General features: G+C 40.6%; 1 protein-coding gene and 1 long non-coding RNA gene across 2 annotated transcripts in view; both read right to left on the bottom strand.

The window, feature by feature from the left end:
• Positions 1-16,619, bottom strand: part of AKNAD1 (AKNA domain containing 1) — a 62,647-nt gene extending 46,028 nt beyond the window's left edge. Inside the window, exons 1-6 of the mRNA XM_060201967.1 lie at positions 16,535-16,619; positions 14,016-15,073; positions 8,462-8,501; positions 6,901-7,046; positions 6,646-6,708; positions 392-525 (exon numbers count right to left, since the gene is read on the bottom strand). Coding sequence (XP_060057950.1) covers positions 392-525; positions 6,646-6,708; positions 6,901-7,046; positions 8,462-8,501; positions 14,016-14,966 — 1,334 coding nt within the window. The 5' untranslated portion in view covers positions 14,967-15,073; positions 16,535-16,619. The remainder of the gene's footprint in view (positions 1-391; positions 526-6,645; positions 6,709-6,900; positions 7,047-8,461; positions 8,502-14,015; positions 15,074-16,534) is intronic.
• LOC132541405 (uncharacterized) overlaps positions 1-22,364 on the bottom strand; it is a 101,315-nt gene extending 78,951 nt beyond the window's left edge. The window contains exon 1 of the long non-coding RNA XR_009552602.1: positions 22,246-22,364. This is a non-coding gene — a long non-coding RNA (uncharacterized LOC132541405). The remainder of the gene's footprint in view (positions 1-22,245) is intronic.
• Positions 22,365-26,259: the final 3,895 nt, after the last annotated feature.

Below are 26,259 nucleotides of genomic sequence, written 5' to 3'. Positions count from 1 at the left end.
AATCCATCTGGGCCAATGTTTAGCGTGGCACCTCATGCACAGCAGGAATTCCGTCCTACTTGTTTTTGTCTTTGGTTATTTTTGCTTCATTACACCAGATTGACTTTTTCAGATATAGAGAGGGAAGACACCATAGTACCTAAACTTCCTCCACTCCGGTGGAGACCAGGCTTAACTGTAGTCATGCACATGGCAAGGCAGGCACTATTCAGGTAGCAATTTCACTGGCCCTTCACACTACTTGTTACACAAAGGAGCATTTGTTTGTGGTGGGACAGCTTTTGCTGACCCTCAGTCAGAGACCCTTCAAGCACTAAGTCAGCAGCTGTGTCAGAATACCACCTGAAGGAGGGTGCCTGTGAAAACTCCACCTCCATATTTTAAGACTGACCTTTCTGGGTCAAAAACACTGGCAGCTGGGCTTGCATGCTTGTAGACTTGCTGCTGCAAAGTCAGATGTTCCTCCTTTGTGGCCAGAAACTCCTGCTCCACAAGGTCAAGATGTCCCTGCAGTTTCTTCAGGATCTATACCAGTGAAATCACTGGAATCAATCAAATGTAAGTCTATGTGGGTAATTGGGGTTTCCCCTCCCCAAAACACAATGTACCCTATAGTAACATCAAAATGAAGTATCACCCTTCTCCTGACTATTACTGTTTTAGTCTCATATCTGCAGTACAGACAACCCAGCATTCACCATAGACTCATAGAACAAAGCTGAGAGGTACATTAACTTCTGGCTTCTCTCCCAGAACCCACTCAACTTCTTTAGTGGGACTTTAGTAATCCTAGACATTTGCAAGACAGTTATTAGCTTATAGAACACTTTCCCCCTTGTTTATCTGATGTAATCCACACCTCAATGTTGTAAGTATTGCAAAGTAGATTTTTATTGTCCCAGGCTTTTAGAGAAGGAAATTATATTTTAAGAAAGTATCCCTGAAGAAACACAGATCTTAAAAAAGGGACAGAAGCTGGACAACTGGGGTTTGGGTCCATGGTACTTAGAAGACAAGTACTTGGGTTACTTGGAGAAGGAAACAGCAGCAAGTTTAGCCAAAATCTGTAGAGAGGTCTTCTTTACATCACCACTGTAAACTTGTGCAGATAAATGTTTTAACTGTGCAAGTCAGTTTTCTTTGTTGTTATTTTTTTTATGAAAAGGAAACATTGACAAAACCATAGGATAAGAGGGGTACAACTCCACACAATTCCCACCACCAGAACTCTGTACCTATCCCCTCCTCTGATAGCTTTCCTATTCTTTATCCCTCTGGGATTATGGAACCAAGTTCACTGTGGGATACAGAAGGTGGAAGGTCTGGCTTCTGTAATTGCTTCCCTGCTGAACATGGGCATTGACAGGTCAATCCATACTCCCAGCCTGCCTCTCTCCTTCCTTAGTAGGGTGGGGCTCTGGGGAAGCAGAGCTCCAGAATACATTGGTGGGGTTGTCTGTCCAGGGAAGTCTGGTTGGCATCCTGCTAGCATCTGGAACCTGGTGGCTGAAGAGAGAGTTAGCATACAAAGCCAAACAAATTGTTGACCAATCATGGACCTAAAGGCTGGAATAATGCAGATGAAGTGTTGGGGGTCCTGCATTTTGTAGATAGCTAGTAAGCATATTTTAGTTATATCCCAAAGGGCCTGTGGCTATACTAGTGTTTTTGTTTGTTTATTTGTTTGTTTTGTTTTGCCTGAGCCTAAAATCTGATGTACAGATGGATCCAAGTTATTGTCTGGAGAGATGATGTCATGGCTGGAAGAAGGACCAGAAAGCTGGATCAGGGAACAGAGTAGCTCCCAAGTATGGGAGAGATGTATAAATATTGTTGATTATAAACCCCCTCGATTTGATGTGTTCTGAGGCCCATATTCAGCTTAGGAGCCTATGTGACCTCTGCATCCCTGTAGATCTGAGCTCACATTCTGTGGTCATGAGTAGGAACATTCCAAGCTGCCCCAATATCAAGCCATCTTCCTCAGGTGTAGCATAGAGTATGTTGTCCATCCTCCCTTCAGAGTATGGAACATTCTCTACCATTGTTGATCCAAGATGAGGGCAAGGTGCTATGGGGGTACACAAAGGAGTCTATTTTGTTGTTCCTGATAGAGATGACTGGTAACAATGGAGAGAGGGATTTATTGGAGGTCTAGGCCCATCATGTCTATTTAGAAATCTCAGGACTCCCCGAATAGGGCCCCAGCTGATGGGGTGGCCTGATAGTGACTAAAGAGTCATTGGTAAAGTATGCCAGTCTCTTGCCCTTATTCAGCTTTTTCAGTCCTTGCTTTGATAAGGTTAGCTTTGGAGTGAGTGAGATAACTGTAATAGGAAGTAGGTAAGGAGGGTATCTAGGTCTAATTAGATACTATTTCATTAGTGACTTTATGCTGACTCACTGCAGAGTACTGTGTACTTTTGTGTACTTTTGCTTTCAGGTATATATTTTGCCCTAATTTATGGATACATGTGAACATATGCTCTATCTTACAGGACCTGGTCTATATCTAGGTTTTGGGACTTTGTTAGGAAGTGAACCGCCTGGAATGTTGTTAATTTTTTTATTGATTTAAGTATGATCAACAAGTCCTTTGGATAAGAGCAGTACAATTCCACATGATTTCCACCACCAGAGTTCCACATCCCATCCCCTCCATTGGAAGCTTTCCTATTCTTTATCCCTCTGGGAGTATGGACCCAGGATCATTACAGGGTGCAGATGGTGGAAGGTCTGGCTTCTACCATTCATAAAGTTCCCCAGGATGTCTTGTGTGATACTCCTGCATGATGCCAGGTGCTCACACCTGGGTCTTTACCCATTGTAAAGTGTGTTTTCTTCTTAAAATATTTTAAAACTTTATTTGTTTGATATGAAAGAGAAATTGAGAAGGAATTGGCATAGGGAGGGATAGAGAGCTTCAGTGCCTATAGCACTGCTTCACCACTTGTGAAGCTTTGCCCCTGCAGGCAGGAATCAGGGGCTTGAACCTGGGTCCTTGCACATGGAAATATATGCACTTGACCAGGTGCACCACTTCCCAGTCTCCTAAACTCTATAACTCCATAACTCTACCAGTTATGGTGTCTTTCATTCTCACCACTCTCACACCTTAAAAATCTTTCTTTTCTCAACTCTGACACTATCTTCCCAGTAATATTTTTAGCCCACCTGCCTGTTAGCTATCGGGCTCTGGCAAAAATTACTAAAGTCATGGGCACCTTGGAATATACCTAAAATTGACTTCCTAGCTTCTTCCCACACAAAGACCCTTACTTTCATCTGCTCTATTCTTACCTTTAGGTTCCTGATTATTCAATAATTTGTCCTGTTTTATATCTTATTACCTTTTAGCCACCAAGTTGCAGATGCTACTATGATTTCATCCTGACTGTCCTGGGCAAATAACCTCATCTTTTTTTCTTAAGACATAGCAAGAACCTTACCGATATATCCCAGAACCTCACCTTTCCAGAGTCCTACCCCAGAGAAAGATAGACACAGGCTGGGTATATTGATCGACCTACCAACACCAATATTCAGCATAGAAGCAATTATAGAAGCCAGACCTTCCACCTTCTGCACCCCATAAATAATTTTGGTTCATACTCCTAGAGGGATAAAGAATAGGGAACCTTCCAATGGAGGGGTTAGGACACGTAACTCTGGTGGTGGGAATTCTGTGAAATTGTACCCCCGTTATCCTACAATCTTGTTGATCATTATTAAATGACTGATTAAAAAATCTATATATTGGTATCTATAACTCTGTTCCTTCTAGGTCTACCCTGACCTTTGGGTGACTCCTTATTGGTCTCTTTTGCAAAATCCTCTTGGTTTACTTGCCCCTGCTTGCTGTTGCCCATGACACTATTCTTGTAGAACTTCTCTGCTTATTCTACATGTGTTTGGCCAATCTCATCCACTCCTTCAATACATACCTACAACCAAATCTCCATTTCTAACCCAAACAACTCCTCTGTGGTCTGGCTCCATTGCTCTAGTAGTCAGACACACCTCTCAAATTGGGATGTCCTATAGGGACCCAAAATATCCCAAACTGAACTTGACATCTTGCCTCCTGCCTCCCACCCCCATTCCAAACCAGCTCTTCCCCTTTTATTCTTGACCTTAGTTACCCGGACTAGAAATCTGAAATTCATCCAAGCCTCCTCCCTTCCTTTACTCACCCATTTCAAACTGCCCACGCTTCCTTAAACCCTTGAATATGTCCCTCTCATCAACTTTGTTGTCAACCTTGAGTCAGTTCCTTGAAAATGTTACCTGGATTGTGGCTTCCCAGCCAATCTCTGTCCCTGTAGTCTGTCCCTTACACACACACACACACACACACACACACACTCCCTACTGTGTCAGTTTTTCAACTTTAAATTCTTCAATGCCAGGCAGGAAGATTGCACAATGGTTATGCAACAGATTTTCATGCCTGAGGCTCTGAGGTCCTAGGTTCAATCCCCAAGATCACCAAAAGCTAGAACTAAGCAATATACTGGTCAAAACCAAACCAAAACAACCTTCAGTGTTATTCCACTACTTACACTCTGAATGAATTCTAAGCTCCCTAGCCTGGTTCAAGGCCCTTCATGATACAGTCCTCATCTGTTTCTCTCATCTTTCCCCTCTTTCTCAGCATTTGTATGCTGAGTTCATCTGGTCAGATGCAATGCCAAAGGATGTATCATATTATCTATGGCCAACACTTCCTTGTCCCAGGGTCATTGTGCCTGCTGGTGTCCTGGAACACTGCTTTGCTCCTACTATGACAGGCCTACCTTTACTCTTTCTACATGCCTAGTTCAGAGACCACTTCAAGGAACCCTCTCAAAGTGCTGAGTTCTAACTGGCAAGGGTGAACCTCTTTTTTTTTTTTTTTTGCCTCCAGGAGTATCACTGGGGTTCAGTGCCTTGCACTATGAATCCACTGCTCCTGTGGACATTTTTTTTGATAGGACAGAGAAATTGAGAGTGGAAGGGAAGACAGAGAGGGGGAGAGAAAGATAGACACCTGCAGACCTACTTCACCACTTGTGAAATGAACCCCCTGCAGGTGGGGAGCTGGAGGCTCAAACCTGGATCCTTGCACCATCCTTGCACTTCATACTATGTGCACTTAACTTAGTATGCTACCACCCAGCCCCCTGAACCTCTTCTATGCTACAGTTAGCACCAGCTCTGCCATTTCTCCAGCTGCATTTTACTTGTCTCTTTATTACCTGTTATTCCAAGGAGATGATCAGTATTTGAAAAAGAAATTGTTTGTTCATCTCCAACTCCCTAGTGCCTGGTAAAGAGTCTCAGACTTAGAATGGATTTGCTGATCACTTGTTGAATTAAGTAAGAAGTTGTTTAATTAATATAAGTGAATGAAATAATGAACTCTGTCTCTTACCATGTTAGGCATTCTACTTTTGCCTGTGCTGCCTGGTTTCTGAAGCACAGACTTCTCTGAGCTTTGCTTGTGTCCTTTATTTCAGGGCATCAGACCACAACCTTGCTGCCAATCCAATAACCTAAATCATATTTTCAACTTTGCCCATTGATGCTACTAGGTCTTAGCTTTCTATTGCACCATCATACTCTAACACTCCCACCCCTCACTGCCACCCCCCAACCCCTAACACACACACACACACACACACACACACACACACATTCCTGTATGCTTTGATCAAATACAGTAACCAGCCAGAATAGGAAAGTCTGGAAAAAAAACCCACAGAGCTTCTATTTAAATAGTTTTCAGTTTGATATACTGTGTGGTTAGATACTAGCAGTACTTAGAAACTGTATTTTCTGGAATCCACCACCGCTAGCTGAATTTGTCCCCAGAAGAAGCTAACCTGTTATTCTTTTGAAACTTCCATGGTGTCAGATAATCACAATCATAAGTAATAGATTTCCTGGAAAAGGAGGACTCAAAGAATTTCAATTTTGTTTAGCCTCTGTGCCATGAAGAAAGTTTAATCTTCAGTAAAGTATTTTATTTATTTATTTTCCCTCTTGTTGCCCTTGTTTTTTTTTTTATGTTGTTGTAGTTATTATTGTTGTTGTTACTGATGTCGTCATTGTTGGATAGAACAGAGAGAAATGGAGAGAAGAGGGGAAGACAGACCTGCAGACCTGCTTCACCACCTGTGAAGCGACCCCCCTGCAGGTGGGGAGCCAGAGGCTTGAACTGGGATCCTTAAGCCGGTCCTTGTGCTTCACGTCATGTGCACTTAGCCTGCTGTTCTACCACCCAACTGCCATCAGTAAAATACTTTTTTTCATTCCCTATTCTAAGGTAACAACAACTTTATTTATTTATTTTTTATTGGATTGTGACTTCCCAGCCAATCTCTGTCTCTACAGTCTTGTCCCTTACACACACACACTCCCTGCTATGTCAAAGTTTTTCAACTTTAAATTCCTACAGAGCAATCATTGACATATGTATACATTTTCATTTTGTAACAGGCTCCCAAAGTTTTCTTCCTGTCTTCCCTCTCCCTCCCTCCATTTCTTGCCCGAACATTTACACCATCACCAAAGAAAACATAGTGCTGAAAAGTCTTTTTTCTTTAGTGTGTCAGATTCCCTAGTATGTCTTTAAAAAAATAAATAAAAGATAAAACTGATTACCTGTCTCCCATCTTGCAAATGATAGGCAGAGTCTTGTCTTATGCTCTGGGAAAATTCTTGTACCTGCAGTGAAAAATCCAATGTTTTCATTAGTGGCATGATATCTTATGCTTGAATTTGGTTGCTTCTACATTTACAATAAGCTTTAAAAACATTATTTTTGTATGAAATTATTGTGACAGATGGAAATAGCACCATCTCCATGGACATGACTAAAGGTATTATAACACACACACACACACACACACAAATTACTTTTGTCTTCAGTTGGTCAGTCTTTTCTTTTAACTCCTCACACATCTGTTTCCCTTGGGATATCTTTTGAAATATGTAAGAACTTGAGGAATAGTCTTTCTGAAAGGTTGATGGCAACTTAAAGAAACTTGTCTCAGGTTCTGTTCCTACATAAGAAAGCATAAGTTTAGGTTAGAGAGATAGCACCGATGGTAACACAAAAGATTTTCATGCTTGGTTCTCTGAGAGCCCAGGTTCAAACTCTCACATCATCACACAAACCAGAGTTGAGTAGTGTACTAGTTGTCCCCTCTCTCTTTTCCTCTTGCATTAAAATCTATTTTTTTAACTTAAAGAACACATAATTTGGGAGGGTTCAGGTCCTGGAACATGATGGTAGAAGACCTAGTGGGGCCTATATTGTTATGTGGAAAACTGGGAAGCGTTATACATGTACAAACTATTATATTTACTGTCAAATGTAAAACATTAATCCCCCAATAAAGAAATTTTTAAAAAGAATACATAAATTTAGGTTAATATTCATCTCTATTTAGTAGCAATTTTATACAGAAGTATGTGGCAATCACCACCACTTGCTATATGTATGTGTGTGTGCAGGTGTATTTTATCTTTGTAGGTCAATTTTATTCTCCTTCTGTGGTTTCTTTTTCTTTCTCCCTTTCTTTTTAGTAACTGAATGTTGATTTATAAGATTATAAGACAACAGAGATATAATTTCACACCATTCCTACCACCAGAGTTCTGTGTCCCCATTCCCTCCCCCTGGAAATTGCAATAGTTATCCCAAGGTCACAGATATGGATTGACTATTATTTCTATAATTATATCTATATTTTTCTTTTTTAATTTTATTTTTATTACTGGTTTAATATTGATTTACAAAACTGTGAGATAACAGGGTGTAATTCCACATCTTTCCCACCACCAGAGTTCTGTGTCCCCTATTCCCTCCATGGGAAACTGTGTTAGTTTTCCCAAGACCCCAGATACAGTTTGACTAATATATATTTGCCCATTTTTTCCCTATGATTCTGCCTTCTCTTCCTTTCTAAATCACACCTACACCTATTACTACTTTCAAGTGTCCTTCCTTTTTTTTCTCTCTCTTCTTTCTCAGGGTCCTGATGGAATTGGGTGGGGTCCAGAGCCCTCTGGCTATCTCCCCCTAACATTTCTCCCCCTCTAGGAGTATGAACAAAAATTCTTTTTAAGGTACAGAAGATGGGAGTTCTAGCTTCTGTAATTGCTTCTCTGCTGGACACGGACATTGTCAGGTTGATCCATATGCTCAGCCTGTTTCTATCTTTCCCTATTTGGGTGGGGCTCTGGAGAGGTGAGGTTCTGGGACACACTGGTAAGGAACTTGCTATATCTTAAGAAAAAATGTTTTAAGCAGTTTCTTCCTAAAGAACTGTTCAATCCATGTAGAATATCTTTCTTCCTTTACTACTCCCCTCTTTCTCTCTAGCCTTTACTTACTATTTCATTAATAAATGTTTTTCACCAAAATATATATTTAAATGTATTGTAATTCAAAAGAGTTTTAAAATGCAAGTACCTGTGAGATATTCTTGGTGGATATGGAAGGTAGGTTCTATCTGCACAATTAAAAGATAAGAAAACATTACTGTTGATACTGATCAATGACTCCATTATTCACAATGACTTGGAAGGCTCTGGTCACCCTGAAGGCAGCCTCTGGTTATACAAAGAGCTCTGATGCCAGGGTTGAATTTCACTTTGACCCCTAGCTGCTGGGTGACCTGTGGCAATTGCCTCATTACCATAAGCTTCAAATTCCTTAGTAGTAACATGAGGATAGGAATAGAAGTTACTCTCTACCCTAGTTCAGCTTTCTAGCCCTATACTAAACTCTGATACCATCTTCCCAGACAATATTTTTTGTCCACCGACATGTTGTTTATCAGGCTCAGGTAAAAATTACTAAAGTGATTGGCCCCTTAGAATATACAAAAAATAGACTTCCTAGATTTTTCCCACACAAAGACCCCTAATTTCATCTGCTCTATCCTGGCCTTTGGATTTCTTTTTATTAAACAGTTTGTCCTGCTTTATATCTTACTGCTTTTCAGCTACCAATTTGCAATTGCTACTATGATTCCATACTGACCTACCTCCCTGCACAGCCAACTTCACCAATGTGTCCTGAAATCTCACCTCTTCAGAGCCCTACCCCAGTAGGGAAAGAGAGAAACAGGCTGGGAGTATGGCTTGACCTGCTAAAGTCCATGTCCAGCAGAGAAGCAATTACAGAGCCAGAACTCCTACTTTCTGCACCCCCAAAAAAAGAATTTTGGTTCATATTCCCAGAGAGATATGAAATAGAGAAGCTTCCAATGGGACATAGAACACTGGTGATAGGAATTGTATGGAATTGTACCCTGTTATCTTACAATCATGTTAATCATTATTAAATCACTAATAATTTTTTAAATGGAATAAAGTCTATTTTACAGAGTTATTATGAGGATTGAATGTTAAATATAGCCATAGCACCTGGTATGTGGTTAGCACACAATCTAAGCTAGCTTTTGCTACTATTGTGTTTGATATTATCATGTGAAGTAGTCAGATATTTCTCTTCAAACTAGACTATGAGCTCCGTGAGGACAGGAAGCATGGTTGGTCTTGTTTTCAGCTATGCTTGCTGGGCCTCTAACACAATGGTGGCACCACTCTAGAAAGGATGAAACAGTATGTGCAAAATTCCAGTGTATCCAGCTAGTATATCCAGATAGTGATTATTCACACTGAAAAATCTCTTTTTTACTCAGTCACAGATTAACTGGACAGGAATTTCAATTGCAGAGTGATTTTTGTTGTTCTCAACAGTCAAAGCTCTTGGTAAAAAGCTCAAAAGCATAAGTGTCAGAGAATTAAATAACAGTGGTCAAGTTAGACTCTGGTCACGATGAATATATCAGTAACATGGTGAACATGGAACCTATAGAGTTCAATTCCCCAACAGAAATTATAGAAATAAATAAAATTAATCACAGCCTTCCAACTCCCACTTCCAGAGAGATGACCCTGATGGTATCCCGTTTGCTCTTCCTGACCTGCGGGCATATCTAGGACTGTTCACCTGTAAGCAGAATGAAAATTCCCCCACATCTATGGAGACTTTTTTTGACAAGGGGTCCCAAAATATTAAATGGAGAAAGGAAAATCTCTTCAACAAATGGTTTTGGAAAAAGTGGGTTGAAACAGAAGAATAAAACTGAACCAGTACATTTCACCACACACAAAAGTAAACTCCAAGTGGATCAAGGACTTGGATGTTAGACCAGAAACTATCAGATACTTAGAGGAAAATATTGGCAGCACTCTTTTCCACCTAAATTTTACAGGCATCTTTAATGATACAAAATCAGTTGCAAAGAAGATAAAATAAAAAATAAATCCATGGAGCTACATCAAATTAAAAAGCTTCTATAGCAAAAGAAATCACCACCTAAACAAAAAGACTCCTTAGAGAATGGGAGATCTTTACGTGCCATACGTCAGACAAAAGGCTAATAACTAAAATATACAAAGAGCTCACCAAACTCAGCAACAACAATACAACAAACAAACAAATGACCTCATCCAATGGAGCTAGAATATGAACAGAATATTCACCAAAAAAGAGATCTAAAAGGCCAACAGGCATATGAAAAAATGTCCCAAGTCATTGATGGTCAGAGAAATGCAAATAAAGACAACAGTGAGATACCACTTCACCCTTATAAGAATGCCATACATTAGAAATGATAAAAGTAAATGTTGGAGAGGTTATGGGTGCAACAGGACCCTCCTACATAGCTAGTGGAAATGTAAATTGGTCTAATACCTATGGAGAGCAGTCTGGAATTGTTGGTATGCATGAGACCCCTTCTGTTTCATTTGGTTTAAATCCCCCCTGCTTAGCACTATTCTATTTACATAACCACTGTTAACAAGCACCACCCCCCCTCCAGGGCATTGGTGGTTCAGTGATAGGATTCTTGCCTGCTCTGCCCCCTCCTTGTCACACTCTGATTTTCACCAGTCACTTTTCTCTCCACCCTCTCTATGTCACATCCTGTTTCCACCCGACTTGGCAAGTATATATAAAGACAGCATTGTGAGTTTTACAGTAACTTGAGTTTAGCTTAGCTCGACTTAGATTGTGCTGCATCCTGCATGAATAAAGAGATACTGCCTACAGCTCAATCATGAGTCCCTGGTCGTCTGTTACCCGCCCGTGAAGCCAGCCCGGCGAAAACAACCTAGCCCGGTGAAAACAACATAACCTGTCGAAAACAACATGGAATACTCTCACAAGGCTAGAAATGGACCTACCTTATGATCAGCAATTCCCCTCCTGGGGATATATCTTAAAGAGTGAAACATATCTATCCAAAAAGATGTGTGTATGCCTATGTTCATAGCAGCATAGCCAAAACCTTGAAGCAACCTAGATGTCCTACAACATATGAGTAGCTAAGAAAGTTGTGGTATGGGTGGAAGGTAGATAGCATAATGGTTATGCAAAGAGACTCTCATGCCTGAGGCTCCAGAGTCTCAGGTTCAATCCCCCACACCACCATAAGCCAGAGCAGTGCTCTGGTAAAAAAAAGAAAAAAAGAAAAAAAAAGTTGTGGTATATATAAACAATGGAATACTGCTCAGCTATCAAGAATGATGAGTTCACCTTCTTCGATTCATCTTAGATGGATAAGCCTGAGATAAGCCTGAAAGAGAAGGATGAATATGGGATGATCCCCATTCATAGGCAGAATTTGAGAAATCAGAACAGAAGGGAAAACACAAACCAGAATTTTCTCAAGGCCAGGCGGTGGCACACTTGGTTGAATGCACATGTTACAGTGTGTAAGGACCTGGGTTCAAGCCCTCAGTCCCCCCCCCCCCGCAGGGGGAAAGCTTCACAAATGGTAAAGCAGGGCTGCAGGTGTCTCTCTGTCTCTCTCCCTCTCTATCTCCCCCTTTCCTCTTGATTTCTGGCTGTCTCTATCCAATAAGTAAAGATTAAAAAAAATTTTTTTAAACCAGAATTTTCTTAATTTCTTTCTGTCCTATCAAATAAAAGAAGATAAAAGAGCAGAAAAATAAATAAAAGAAAGAAAAATGGCCACCAGGAACATTGGATTTGTTGTGCAGGCACTGAGCCCCAGTGATAATCCTGGTGACAAAAACAAAGAAAGAGGGAGAGAAGGGGGGAGAGAGAGAGACAGAGACAGAGAGAGAGAGAGAGGGAGAGGATTGTCTAAATACCTCACTTGGATAGTGCTCTGCTTTACTATGTGCTTGACCCAGGTAAAGCCTAGCCCTCACCATATTGAAGGAATCTTCAGTGCTGAGGTCTCTTTTACACACGCACTCTCTCTTTGCTTCTGTCTCTATCTGAAAGAAAGAAAAGGAGTGCAGAAGGAAGGAAGGGAGGAAGGGGAAAAGAAGGAGAGAATGAATGAAAGAAAAAGGTGGGGAGCTCAAATTCCAGGTTATATGATTTGAATTTAATTCTATTATATATTAGTTCAGTGCCTATCACTGACTACCAGAGGGCAGTATATTTCTCCAAAACCAGAACTGAAACTAGTTCCTTTTTATTGCTATTAATTTATTTATAAAATAAAAATATCTGGCCCGGGTGGTGACACACCTGGTTGAGCACACATGTTACAGTGTGCAAGGACCCATGTTCGAGCCCCTGGTCCCTGCCTGCAGGGGGAAAGCTTTATGAGTAAAGAAGCAGTGCTGCAGGTGCCTCTCTCTCCCTCTCCCACTATCTTCCCCTCCCATCTCAATTTCTGTCTCTATTCAATAAATGAATAAATATTTAAAAAAATAATAAATAAAATAAAATAAAAAATATCAACAAGACCATAGGATAAAAGGGGTACAATTCCACACAGTTTCCACCACCAGAGCTTTGTATCCCATCCCCCTCCCTTGATAGCTTTCCTATTCTTTGTCCCTCTGGAAGCATGGACCCGGGATCATTATGGGGTGTAGAAGGTGGAAGGTCTGGCTTCTGTAATTGCTTCCCTGCTGAACATGGGTGTTGGCAGGTTGATCCATACTCCCAGCCTGTCTCTCCCTCTCCCTAGTGTGGCAGGGCTCTGGAGAGGTGGGGGTCTAAGGTACATTGGTGAGACCATCTGTCCAGTGAAGTCAGGTTGGCATCATGGTAGCATCTGCAACTTAGCAGCTAAAAAAGCATTAAGATATAAAGCAGAATAAATTGTTTAATAGTCAGGATCTTTTTTTTATTGGGGGGATTAATGGTTTACAGTCAACAGTAAAATACAGTAGTTTGTACATGTGTAATATTTGTTTTCCACATAACACTCTACCCCCAATATCCAAGTCCTCCTACGCCATCATGTGAAACTAGGTCTGAGAACCCTCCCCATCCCCAAACTGATGTAGATTAACAGTAGCTTGATTGTTTATTTCTTTTTTTAAATTTTATTTTATTTATTTATTCCCTTTTGTTGCCCTTGTTTTTTTATTGTTGTAGTTATTATTGTTGTTGTTGTTGTTGGATAGGACAGAGAGAAATGGAGAGAGGAGGGGAAGACAGAGAGGAGGAGAGAAAGATAGACACCTGCAGACCTGCTTCACCTCCTGTGAAGCGACTCCCCTGCAGGTGGGGAGCCGGGGTTCAAACCGGGATCCTTATGCCAGTCCTTGTGCTTTGCACCACCTGCGCTTAACCCACTGCGCTACAGCCCGACTCCCTGTTTATTTCTTTTTTTTTTACTTTAATTTTTATTTATAAAAAGGCAACACTGACAAAAACTATAGGATAAGAGGGATACAACTCCACACAGTTCCCACCACCAGAACTCCGTATCCCATCCTCTTCCCTGATAGCTTTCCTATTCTTTATCCCTCTTGGAGTATGGACCCAGGGTCATTATGGGATGCAGAAGGTGGAAGGTCTGGCTTCTGTAAGTGCTTCCCCACTGAACATGGGCGTTGGTAGGTCAATCTGTACTCCCAGCCTTTCTCTCTCTTTCCCTAGTGGGGAAGGGCTTCAGGACACATTGGTAGGGTCTTCTGCCTAAGGGATTGTTTATTTCTTAAGCCCTCCTTTCACTTACCTGTGTCTGTTGTGAAAACTCAGCTGTTTTCTTTTTCTGATCTTGTTTCTTAATATAATTTGTTCTAGACATACTATCTAAAATATCTTGCTTAATAGCTGACTTATCTCTGAATTTAGGAAGAATTCTTGGTTGTTTCCCACTTGATCTATTCACTAGGTTATTTTTAGGGATATTCACGTTGGGAGTGACCTTCAAAAAATCAGAGAATGGCCATTGAGCACAACCTTGGTCATCTTTGAGACCACTGTCTGAACTTGTTTCTTCAATTCGCTGTTTCTGGGGTGCCTGCCCTTGGCAACTCTGTGGTCTTTCACTTAGAGTTTTAACTTTAATTAGAAATTTTGAGTTTTCTTGATGATTGCTGTCTTCAGTAGCCACTGGCTCTTTGAAAGCAGAGGCATCTCCTTCTGTGATGGTTGAAGACCAACAAAGTTTATCATCATTTTCATCACCCATCTTGGAGCTGAGTTGGTCAGTGAGTCCTGGAGTTTGTTTTTTTGGCCAGTAATACTTAGCATAATGCAAAATAATATTTTTAGTAATTTCATCAAAACTGGCTGCATTAGAAGTCTGCGGGAGAGTTTCACAAGTAATACCTGGACTTCTGTAGCATTTCTCTTTGGAAAGATGACGAAGTAAACTATCAGAAATGTCTGATGTGGAAGCATCTCTTTTATTAGCTGGAGTGTGAAGGTCTGTGAGGTATAGTTTCTCCATGTCATGTTTTTTGTTGGTAGAACCATCAATCATTTTATTCTTATTCCTGCAAGCATCTGTATGGATAGTCTTTAATTGAGGGTCATCTACTGCAAACATACTTGGATTTGAGATATCAAGGATGTTTTTTGAGGTTGGATTATAATCCTCATACATATCAATTTTCCCATCATATGGCAATTCATCCTGTTGCTTAGAAGTTGTGTCTTCTGAGAAATCAGTTTCATCCATATGTCTGCAATCTGACTTCTTTTATTCTTTGATGCCTCCACTTGATTATCTCAATTTAAAAACAGATCTTCTGGTTTTCACTGACCATCTTCATCATTTGTCCTATTCTGTGCAAAATGAGAAGAGCTGCATTGTTAAGTATCTTGATAAAGTATATGTCCCTATGCTTATTCTGATGTCCATACCAAAACAAAAATAGATGCTTTTTGGTGAGATAAATTTAGTTATAGACATAAAGAAAAGGCTGTCATCACTTATTCACACATCATTGATGGGTGTATCTCAAGAGTCATGTGGCACTGAAAGCTAGCTTAGCTCAAACATAATCACCAGCCTTATCTGTTTTGGTGGATTTTCATCTGTCCAGCTAGACTTTCTGGTCCCCTTCTCTAGATTTCTCCTTATATATTTGAGAAAGGTAGAAGATGGCTGACAGAAATATAACCAAAGAACAAAAAGACCTTTCTGTAAAGGCCAGTCAGTCACCAGACATCCCTCTTCTGGCAGGAAGAAACCCAGGCAGGTTGCCTTGCTCTGCATGATCCTAACAGGCTGCCACACTGGAGTCCTGGGAATTGTAACTCCTAGAAATAATGCCAAATCTCTCTCTCTCTCTCTCTCTCTCTCTCTCTCTCTCTTTTAAACAGAGTTGAGAACACCGATTTAGATGTCTTCCCTTGGTTTGTGAACTTTGGAGACAATTTCTTAGAAATAATAAAAGTGAGCTGGCAAAATAGCTCATGTGAATAGTGTACTGCTTTGCTGTGGACACACCCAGGTTCCAGCCTAGCCCACATTGCATTTAAGGAAGATTCAGTGCTATAATCTCTTTCACCCTCTCCTTCTACCTTTCTCCCTCTTTGTATCAAAAAGGGGAGGAGGGGGAGGCAGAGAAGGAGGAGGTGAAGGAGGAGGAGAAGGAAGAAGAGGAGTATCCCCATTTTAGGTGGGGTAACCAAGACTTTGACTTAATCAGGCTGTGACCATTACTAGCCTCCCTTGCCCACACATTAACAAGGCTGAGTGAATGGATCTCTGAGATTAATATCTCTGTATTAATCTATGAATTCTCTCATTACACACTGGAAAACAGTTATTGCTATACTATTTTGGGGGGGTGACTATAAAAAGTAATTTTTAATTTTAATTTCTTAAAAATATTTTAATTTATTAATGAGAAAGATAAGAGGAGAGAGAAAAAGAACCGGGCATCACTCTGGTACAAGTGCTGCTGGGGATCAAACTCAGGACCTCATGCTTGAGAGTCCAATACTTTATCCACTGCTCCACTTCTCGGACAACTTAATTTTATTTTATTTCTTTTGCTGTGGTTGGGGTTTCACCACTCCAATCTAACATTTTTAAAATAGAGAGAGGCCCAAAAGGAAGAGACAGGGATAGAAAGGAGAGAAGGGAAAATACCACAGCACAAAGGTTTCCTCCAGTGTGGTAGGGGCCAGGCTTGAACCTGAGATCTGCTCACGACAAATGCAGGGGCAATATTTCCTGGTGAACTTGCATTTTATAAAGGAGAAGTTACAGCCTAAACATTGTAAAATGCCCCTTACACATAGCTGGAAGGAACCGGAGTATCTTCCCAGGTCAGTGCCCAGCTTAATCTTGGAACCCAAAGACACATACAACAAGATTCTGGTCAGAATCCAACAGAACCTTTCTGTAGAACCCAGTATGATGGGCTGAGTTCAGGTGAGCACATTTGGAGTCATGGCAGCTCCTGCAACTATGGTGGCCATTATGTGCTCAGCAATAGCTCACAAATCACACTGTGCGTAAGCACAGTGACCAGGAGTGAGGCCTGCACACTCCGCTGATCCAGCCTCCTGACAGCTCTCCTGTGAGACCGTCAGCAGGGCCAAAGAGCAAGGTGTCAGCTCTTCCCTGTGTGACTTATTTTATCAAAGTCTGAATTGGGTGCCAACATGCTAACTTAAGCTGACTAATTTGTCTCATAAAAGAAAATCACCATTGGTGGGGTGAATGTGAATCTGATAAAATTAGTAAAGACAGTCCATAAATCAGAAAGCTCCTGAGAGGTCCAGAGAATCATCCTTTCTGACTGGTAGAAGGTATTTCTTTTCCTTTTTTTTACCAGAGCACCGCTCAGCTCTGGCTTATGGTGGTTCAAGGGATTGAACTTGGGACTTTGACGTCTCAGGCATGAGAGTCTCCATTATGCTAACTACCCCTGCCCTGAGGGTATTTCTTCTATTTACTTAGCACAGTAGAGTGTGTGTGTGTGTGTGTGTGTGTGTGTGTGTGTGTGTGTGTGTGTGTGTGTGTGTGAATATTTTTACTTCATGCTCAGTATACTCTGCTTTGTGGACAAACAAATCTCTACTAGTCACCAGATAAGGTGTATAGAACCAAGAGAAGATGAGAGATATTGTTCCCAGCCACCCTCCCTGGCCTCCTTCCACTAAAGTACCAGTTGGAGCAGCTACTGAACTCTCTCAGATTCTGGACATCATCTTCTAAGAGCAATCCTACTGAATATAGTAGTAATAAGAGCTGACTGCTGAAGGCAAGGAATGTAAGTCCTTTTTGTGTGTATCATTTAGAATGTGAATAGATTAAAAGGAGCCTTGACTACCCACCCCAATAATACTGTGTGTGGCAGAGGCAATATGCTGCTCTGTAAGTCTTCAAAGGACACATGTTATAGTCTACACAAAAAGAAAGCAATAGCAGTAACTCACCTAATAATAATAGGAACTCACCTACATCTTGGGGTCTCTGAGCATCATAAAGTGAACCAGTCGGAGGACTTTGCAAAACAGATGAGCATTCTCTCAATTCAAAATCACCCTCCCCCAACAGTTGGGGGTTGACTATAATTAAATAATAGAACAAAAGTCAACTTCAAAATCACATGGGGTTGTTTCTTCTGGATTCCTTCAACAGCCCACAAGGATTCAGCTTTGAAGGCTTCATGGAGTTTTTGATGTGATTTGAATTTTCTCTCTTCCCTTTTAAAATTATTAAAAAATTCTGAGTGTGACTTTGTTTCAGTTGCCAAATGCTCAATACTCTATTCCTAATTCAAAATTTCTACTTGCCGATGAACATAATTAGCAGATGGCTCAGAATACTCTGTCCTACAGCACCAGGTAGTCACTGATTTTTATACCCAGTGTTTCTAGATTAAAATATTTTCAAAAGTAATGTGATGCTGGCCCTCTCTATAATAACTGTATTTGATTACAATCTGGTAATCCTACCAGCCAACATTATCCCAGAAATTCAGTGTTCCCACAAATGCAATGTCTATAATTGTAATCAGATATCACTCCATGTGACAGTCTGGCTTCAGCCTGTGATTGTTGAGTGGCAGATGAGATCCACTGTGATGGAGCAACAAATCAATCCAATACTCCCTTGAGAACCAGATGCATGTATTATTTATAGTCTGTCTTAGAGATGTAGGCCTTTCATGAGTGTGCATAAATTAAATGATCTGCTTTGACAAATTACTTAGCCTGAATTTGCTTTGAAAGTCTTGCAAATATCTTTCTGAAACATGGAGAAACCTGATATTTGGAGAAGTTTCCTCTCAAAGTTTTACCAGCAACTTTCACTTATTTTTCTTGCCCTTTGGGGAATCAATGCAATTTTTTCTCATTTTCTAATTCACATAGCTATGTAATCATTACCTATTATCTAATTAGTACATTAAAACATGAACTTCTTATTCAGGGAGTCCTGAGATTCCCAGACATGATGGGCCTAGACCTCAAATAGATCCCTTTCTCCATTGCTACCAGTCATCTCTATCTGGAACAACACAATAGACTCCTTTGTGGGGCCACCATAGGACCTTGCCCTCAACTTGGATCAACAACAGCAGAAAATGTTCTATCCTCCAAAGGGAGTCTAAACAATATACTGTATGTTCCATCTGAGGAAGATGGGTCCTAAAACTGAGGCAGCTTGGAACATTTCTACTCATGACCACAGAATGTGAGCTTATATTTCCAGGGATACAGAGGTCACATAGGCTCCTAAGCTGAATATGGGCCCCGGATGACATCAAATCGATGGGGTTTATAGTCAACAATATTCATACCCCTTTCCCATATAAGGGCGCTACTCTCTTCTCTGATCCAGCTTTCTGGTCTTTTTCCAGCCATGACATCATCTCCCCAGACAATAACTTGGATCTGCCTGCATATCAGATGTCAGGCTCAAAAAAACAAAACAAAACAAAAACAAAAACAAGTATAGTCATGGGCCCTTTGGAATATAACTAAAATAGGCCTACTAACTATCTACAAAACAGAGACCCCCTCAACTCATCATCTGAGCTATTCCAGCCTTTGGGTTCATGATTAGTCAACAATTTGTTTGGTTTTATATGTTAACTCTTTTCAGCCACCATGTTTCCAGACTCTAACATGGTATCAGCTGGACTTCCCTGGGGAGAGGACCTCACCAATGTGTCCTTGAGCCCCACTTCCCCAGAGCCCCACCCCACTAGGGAAAGAGAGAGGCAGGCTGGGAGTATGGATTGACCTGTCAACATCCATGTTCAGTAGGGAAACAATTATAGAAGCCAGACCTTCCACCTTCTGCACCCCATAATGACCCTGGGTCCATACGCCCAGAGGGCTAAAGAATAAGAAAGCCGGGAGTCAGGCGGTAGTGCAGTGGATTAAGCACAGGTGGTGCAAAGTACAAGGACTGGCAGAAGGATCCCGGTTCGGGCCTCTGGCTCCCCACTTGCAGGGGAGTCGATTCACAGGTGGTGAAGCCGGTCTGCAGGTGTCTGTCTTTCTATCCCCTCTCTCTGTCTTCCCCTCCTCTATTTCTCTCTGTCCTATCTAACAACGATGACAACAGTAATAACTACAGCAATAAAACAACAAAGGCAGCAAAAGATAATAGATAAATAAATATTAAAAAAGAAAGAAAAAGATACATTTTTTAAAAAAGAATAGGAAAGCCATCAGGGGAGGGGGTGGGATACGGAGTTCTGGTGGTGGGAATTGTGTGGAGTTGTACCCCTCTTATCCTATAATTTTTGTCAGTGTTTCCTTTTTATAAATAAATAAATAAATAAATAAACATGAACTTTTAAAAAATTTTTATTTATAAAATGGAAATACTGACAAGACCATAGGATAAGGGGTACAATTCCACACAATTCCCACCACCAGAACTCCGTATCCTATCTCCTCCCCTGATAGCTTTCCTTTTCTTTATCCTTCTGGGAGTATGGACCTAGGGTCATTATGGGGTGCAGAAGGTGGGCGGTCTGGCTTCTGTAATTGCTTCCCCGCTGAACATGGAAAACATGAACTTCTGTACTTGGGGGAACATTTAGAAAACTCTGACCAATTAATTTTTACCCCTTTTTTTAAATACACCTTTGTAAATTTTTAAAATTTATTATTGAATAGAGACAGGAGGAGGAGAAAGAGAGGGAAAGAAACAAAGACACCTGTAGCCCTGCTTCACCACTCATGAAACTTTCCCCTGTAGGTGAGGACCAAGAGCTTGAACCTGGGTCCTTGTGCACTGTAATGTGTGCACCACCACCTGGCCCTTCCCCTTTTCCTTTTTTTTTTTAAAGAATTTATTTATTTATTCATGAGAAAGATAGGAGAGAAAGAACCAGACATCACTCTGGTACATGTGCTGCCGGGGACCGAACTCAGGACCTCATGGTTGAGAATCCAACGCTTTATCCACTGCGACATCTCCCGGACCACACCCCTTTTCTTTAGAGATTTATTTACTAATGGTTGGAAAAGGAGTGACCCAGAGCATCACTCTGGCACATATGATGCCAAGTACTGAACTCAGAACTTCATGCCTGAAAGTCTAGTACTTTATCTATTGTACCACCTCTCAGTCTATGCCAACTGACTTTCTAAAAAATAATGCTAATAATAAATTTTAAAACATAATGATTTAAAGATGTTTAATTTAAAAGCCACCCACACAGCCTCTTCTCTACTCCTTTCTAGCTTAAGTGGGGGTAACCTCTGCCGAGAGATAACAATTAAGAAAATAAATGCTGTCTTTTACCTAATGACTTATTCTTTCCATACTCATCACCCTTTGTCTAAAACAAAAGACTTGACTTGAAATCATACATTTTTATATTTTAAAATTACATTTAGGGAGTTGGGCGGTAGCACAGAGGGTTAAGCGCATGTGGCGCGAAGCACAAGGACCGGCATAAGGATCCTGGTTAGAGCCCCCAGCTCCCCACCTGCAGGGGAGTCACTTCACAGGCAGTGAAGCAGGTCTGCAGGTGTCTACCTTTCTCTCCTCCTCTCTGTCTTCCCTGCCTCTCTCCATTTCTCTCTGTCCTAACAACGACGATAACAATAATAACTACAACAATAAAAACAATAAGGGCAACAAAAGGGAAAGTAAATAAAAATTTAAAAACAGAAATAAAGTTACATTTAAATTAATTTATTTGTTTTCATAATTGAGAGAAACTAGAGCACTGCTAAGCTGAGCACATGGTGGTAACAGGTTGAATTTGGGACCTCTGAAGCCTTGAGCACCAGAGTGTGGGATACCGTCCGTGACACCATTGCCCAGCCAGAATCATGCATTTGTAAGAATGATAAAATGCAAATATATATTATCCACTGATGCCTGATCTGTGGTCCTCAAAATGATTTTTTGAGGTTGTTTAACTTATTTTTAAATGTGTAGTTACTTATTTTCATGAGAGAAAGGGAACCACAGAGAAGTAGACCAAAGTACTATTCAACTCTGGTATGTGGTGGTATGGGGGTTGAATCTGGGACTTATAGGGCAAGTTTGGTACATACACTACCACTGGTAATATCTCCCCAGTTTTTGGGTTGTTTTTTTTTTATGCATCATGACTTTTCTTTCTTTTTTAAATATTTATTTATTTACTTATTCCCTTTTGTTGCCCTTGTTGTTGTTTTTTTGTTGTAGTTATTATTGTTGTCGTTGTTGGATAGGACAGAGAGAAAAATGGAGAGAGGATGGGAAGGCAGAGAAAGGGAGAGAAAGATAGACACCTGCAGGCCTGCTTCACCGCTTGTGAAGCGACTCCCCTACCGGTGGGGAGCCAGGGGCTGCAACCCTGATCCTTACACTAGTCCTTGCGCTTGGTGCCACGTGGGCTCAACCCGCTGCACTACCGCCCAACTCCCATACTTTGTTTTCTTATTAAAGCTGTTCTTTCATTATTAAATAAATATTTATTGAATATATCTATTAGGTGAAAGTCACTATGATTAGTTCTAGATTGTTTTAAGATAGCGACAGAGAGGGAGTCGGACGGTAGCACAGTGGGTTAAGCACACCTGGCGCGAAGCGCAAAGACCCGCTTAAGGAACCTGGTTCAAGCCCCCAGATCCCCACCTGCAGGGGTGTCGCTTCACAGGCAGTGAAGCAGGTCTGCAGGTGTCTATCTTTCTCTCCCCTTCTCTGTCTTCCTCTCCTCTCTCCATTCTCTCTGTCTTATCCAACAACGACTACATCAATAATAACTACAACAATAAAAAAAGCAACAAGGGCAACAAAAAGGTAAAATAAATAAATAAATAAATGAAATTTTAAAAGATAGTGACAGAGAGACAGTAACATAGCAAAAAAGACCACAGCATTGAATGTTCCTTCAATGAAGTGGGGACTGGACACCTAGAATATAAACAAAATATAGAAAATGGTTAGGTGTGTGGACTTTGATGCCAGACCAAGTGTGTAGCTAGACTCTGTCACAAATTAGTTGTGCAGACCTGAGCAAGCAAGCACTCTGTTCTTCAGCTTGCCCATCTGTCAGGCTGTGTTAATAGCACTGACAGAGCAGTTTATGAGTATTACAGGAGCTGAATTTTTTAATCAGCCCTCATCTCACATTATTCAATGCCTTACCCTGTTCTAAACACTTTACAAATATTAATTCATGAATTGTATGCAAAGGATTTAGAATGCTGTGTGTTATAAATCGTGCTAAGTGCTTCAAGGTCCTTACAGCACTTTGTGAAGTACTATTTTCTCTAACACTGTGGAGAGAAGGAATAGGAGGAAGGGAGGGAAAATGTTCTTGAGATCAGCTAGGCAACAAAGGGCTATCTGAGGACATGCTTTTCAAATTGCAGCCGGAAGAATGCAAAGCTAGCCGCACACAGGGCAGAGTGTGATGGGCTGAGGCCATGTGTGTAAAGTGCTAGGAATGAAAAAGAACTTAGTGTGCTGGGGAACCTGAAAGGAGCTACTGTAGGTAGTGGCAGTGAAGACTGAAAAAAATGCATGTCTTGCAGACCAAAGTCATAGTTTCAAGAAAAAGTCAACAGAACCTGACAAGAGTGGAGGTAGGTGAGGGTGAGAGGGGACCTCATTATCATCATCAAAGTAAAAGAGTCAAGTGAAGGAGAAGGCTCATGTCTGGGAACATGATGGCAGAGGAGGACCTAGTGGGGGTTGAATTGTTAGGTGAAAAACTGAGAAATGTTACACATGTTTAAACAACTGTATTTTACTGTTGATTGTGAACTGTTATTCCCCCAGTAAAGAAAAAAAATGTATTTAAGGGCAAGGGTAGACAGCATAATGGTTATTCAAACAGACTCTTAAGTGTGAGGCTCCGAAGTCCCAGGTTCAAACCCTGTACACAATAAACCAGAACTGAACAGTGCTCTGGTAAAAAAAGTTTTTAAAAAAGCATTTAAAAAAGTTACCACTACATAAACTGCCTTTTTCAATACTTTAAGGGTTTACAATTTTTAGTCAATCTATTGATATATGATTGTGCTTAAGAATAAGGATTTGGTGTGTAAATCTGTTATAAATTTACCCTGATAGAAAAGAATAGCTCTCACTATTTCTCTAACCCCTTTCTTACAAAAAGCATGAAATTCTTTAAACAACAGTGGTTCCTGCTTAGCAATGTGATTGTGAAGTAGGTATTACCTAATACAATGCTGAACTGCCAGCTTTTATAGGACAATTTTAGCTATCATATTAAAATACCGGAAGTAACAACCCTATAAAAAGTAAATAATATTCAACATCAAGCCTTTTATGATAAGTTTGTGTAGGTTTAATAAGCATTAATTAATTGGAACTCACAGTACTTAATTAAGGTGCAGGTGAAGTACTTCCTAAATCTTTCAGAAAATAATATCTCTAGAGCTAGAGCCTCAGTACAACTCAAAGTGACTTACGATAGGAAGTAATTATCCAGTCAAAGAATAACAGCACTTCACATCTAACTTATACTTTTAACCAGTGGCCATAATACAAATTCTAATTAAATACTTTCAGAGGCTTAATAAGTAACTCTCTTTAAGTTTATGAAGGAGAGGAAGTAGTTATCCAAAATCGAACAACAGGTCACTATAAGCAAAGTTTAGGTCCCTTGAATTCAATTATTAAATGAGAAATGGGGGGAAAAAAAGTAAAGGTGTTTTTGAGTGTCTACTATATGCTGGGCCCTTTGTTCATCTCATCTTCTCCACAGCCCTCCTTTAAGATGAGAAAAAGATCTCAGAGGAACAAAAATAGGATAAGTCAATCTAATTCCAAAGCCAGCTTTCTTCTGCTTCTGTTAGACCACAAAGTAGGAGAAGAAACACAAGTGGTCAGACTCATTGGTTTTACAAACTGGTATAATTAGTAATTATATTAGTTTCTTTTAAAAATTTTATTTGTTATTAATAGTTTGTTGCAAGCCTGTAAGATTACAATGTGTAGTTCTGTATATTAGTTTCTTATTGTGGTTATAGCAACTCATCACAATCCTAGGAGTTTAAAACTGCACATCTTTATTATTATCTTACAGTTCTGCAGGTCAGAAGCCCCACCACCACCACCACCACCACCACCGCCACCTCCATAAAAATCAAGCAGTCTACAAATTGCATACCTTCTGAAGACTCTAGGGTAGAAACCATTATCTTGCCTTTTCCGGTTTTAAAGGCTACCTGCTTTCCTTGGTCCACGGTCTCTTCCTCCATCTTCCAAGCTAGTATCACAGCATCTTTAAAGCTGGTTTTGATTCTGACCCTCCTGCTTTCCTCTTTTATAAGGATCCCTGTGAGTTTAAAGGTAAGCCACCCAGATAATCCAGGTTAATCCCCACCTCAAGATTCCTGATAAAATCACACCTGCAAAGACCTGTTTGACATGTAAATGAGCATAAATTCCAAGGATTAGGATGTAGACATCTTTGGAAGCCTTTTTTTTTTTTTGCTTTTCACAGTACTCTTTTCTGCTTTGGAAAATTGTTTGTTTGTTTATGGGAGAGGGGGAGAACCAGAGCATCATTCTGGCACATAAAACACCAGAGATCAAACACAGGATCTCATGCTTGAGAATCCAATGCTTCTATCCACTGCATCACCTCTCAGGTCATTGTTTTGGAGAATTCTTAGAAAAGTAGTCTCTGTGTCTCATCAATTTTTCCCAAACCTTTATTTCTTCAGAAGGAACAATTGCCCCCCAAAACCCCTTATAATACTCAGCTTTGTCATCTTATAGAGCAAATTTGTTGAGACATAGTAGTGTAGGAGAGCTTATCTTTGAATTTTCTCCCCCTTCTCCTTCTCCTTCTCCTTCTCCTTCTCCTTCTCCTTCTCCTTCTTCTTCTTCTTCTTCTTCTTCTTCTTCTTCTTCTTTTTCTTCTTCTTCGTCACTGGGTCTTCTCCACTTCTAGTTGATTTCTACTTTATTTTATTTCACTCAACATGATTTTTTCAAGGTCCATCCAAGATCGGCTGAAAATGGTGAAGTCACCATTTTTTACAGCTGAGTAGTATTCCATTGTGTATATATACCACAACTTGCTCAGCCACTCATCTGTTGTTGGACACCTGGGTTGCTTCCAGGTTTTGACTATTACAAATTGTGCTGCCAAGAACATATGTGTACACAGATCTTTTTAGATGGATGTGTTGGGTTCCTTAGGATATATCCCCAGGAGGGGAATTGCAGGGTCATAGGGTAGGTCTATTTCTAGCCTTCTGAGAGTTCTCCAGACTGTTCTCCACAGAGGTTGGACCAATTGACATTCCCACCAGCAGTGCAGGAGGGTTCCTTTGACCACACACCCTCTCCAGCATTTGCTGCTGTTACCTTTTCTGATGTATGACATTCTCACAGGAGTGAAGTGATATCTCATTGTTGTCTTGATTTGCATTTCTCTGACAATCAGAGACTTGGAGCATTTTTTCATGTGTTTCTCGGCCTTTTGGATCTCTTCTGTGGTGAATATTCTGTCCAAGTCCTCCCCCCATTTTTGGATGGGGTTATTTGTTGTCTTGTTGTTGAGTCTGGC

The sequence above is a fragment of the Erinaceus europaeus genome, chromosome 11, assembly GCF_950295315.1.
Source record: "Erinaceus europaeus chromosome 11, mEriEur2.1, whole genome shotgun sequence".
NCBI classification, from domain to species: Eukaryota; Metazoa; Chordata; class Mammalia; order Eulipotyphla; family Erinaceidae; genus Erinaceus; species Erinaceus europaeus.
This window is presented reverse-complemented; position numbering and strand designations above follow the sequence as displayed.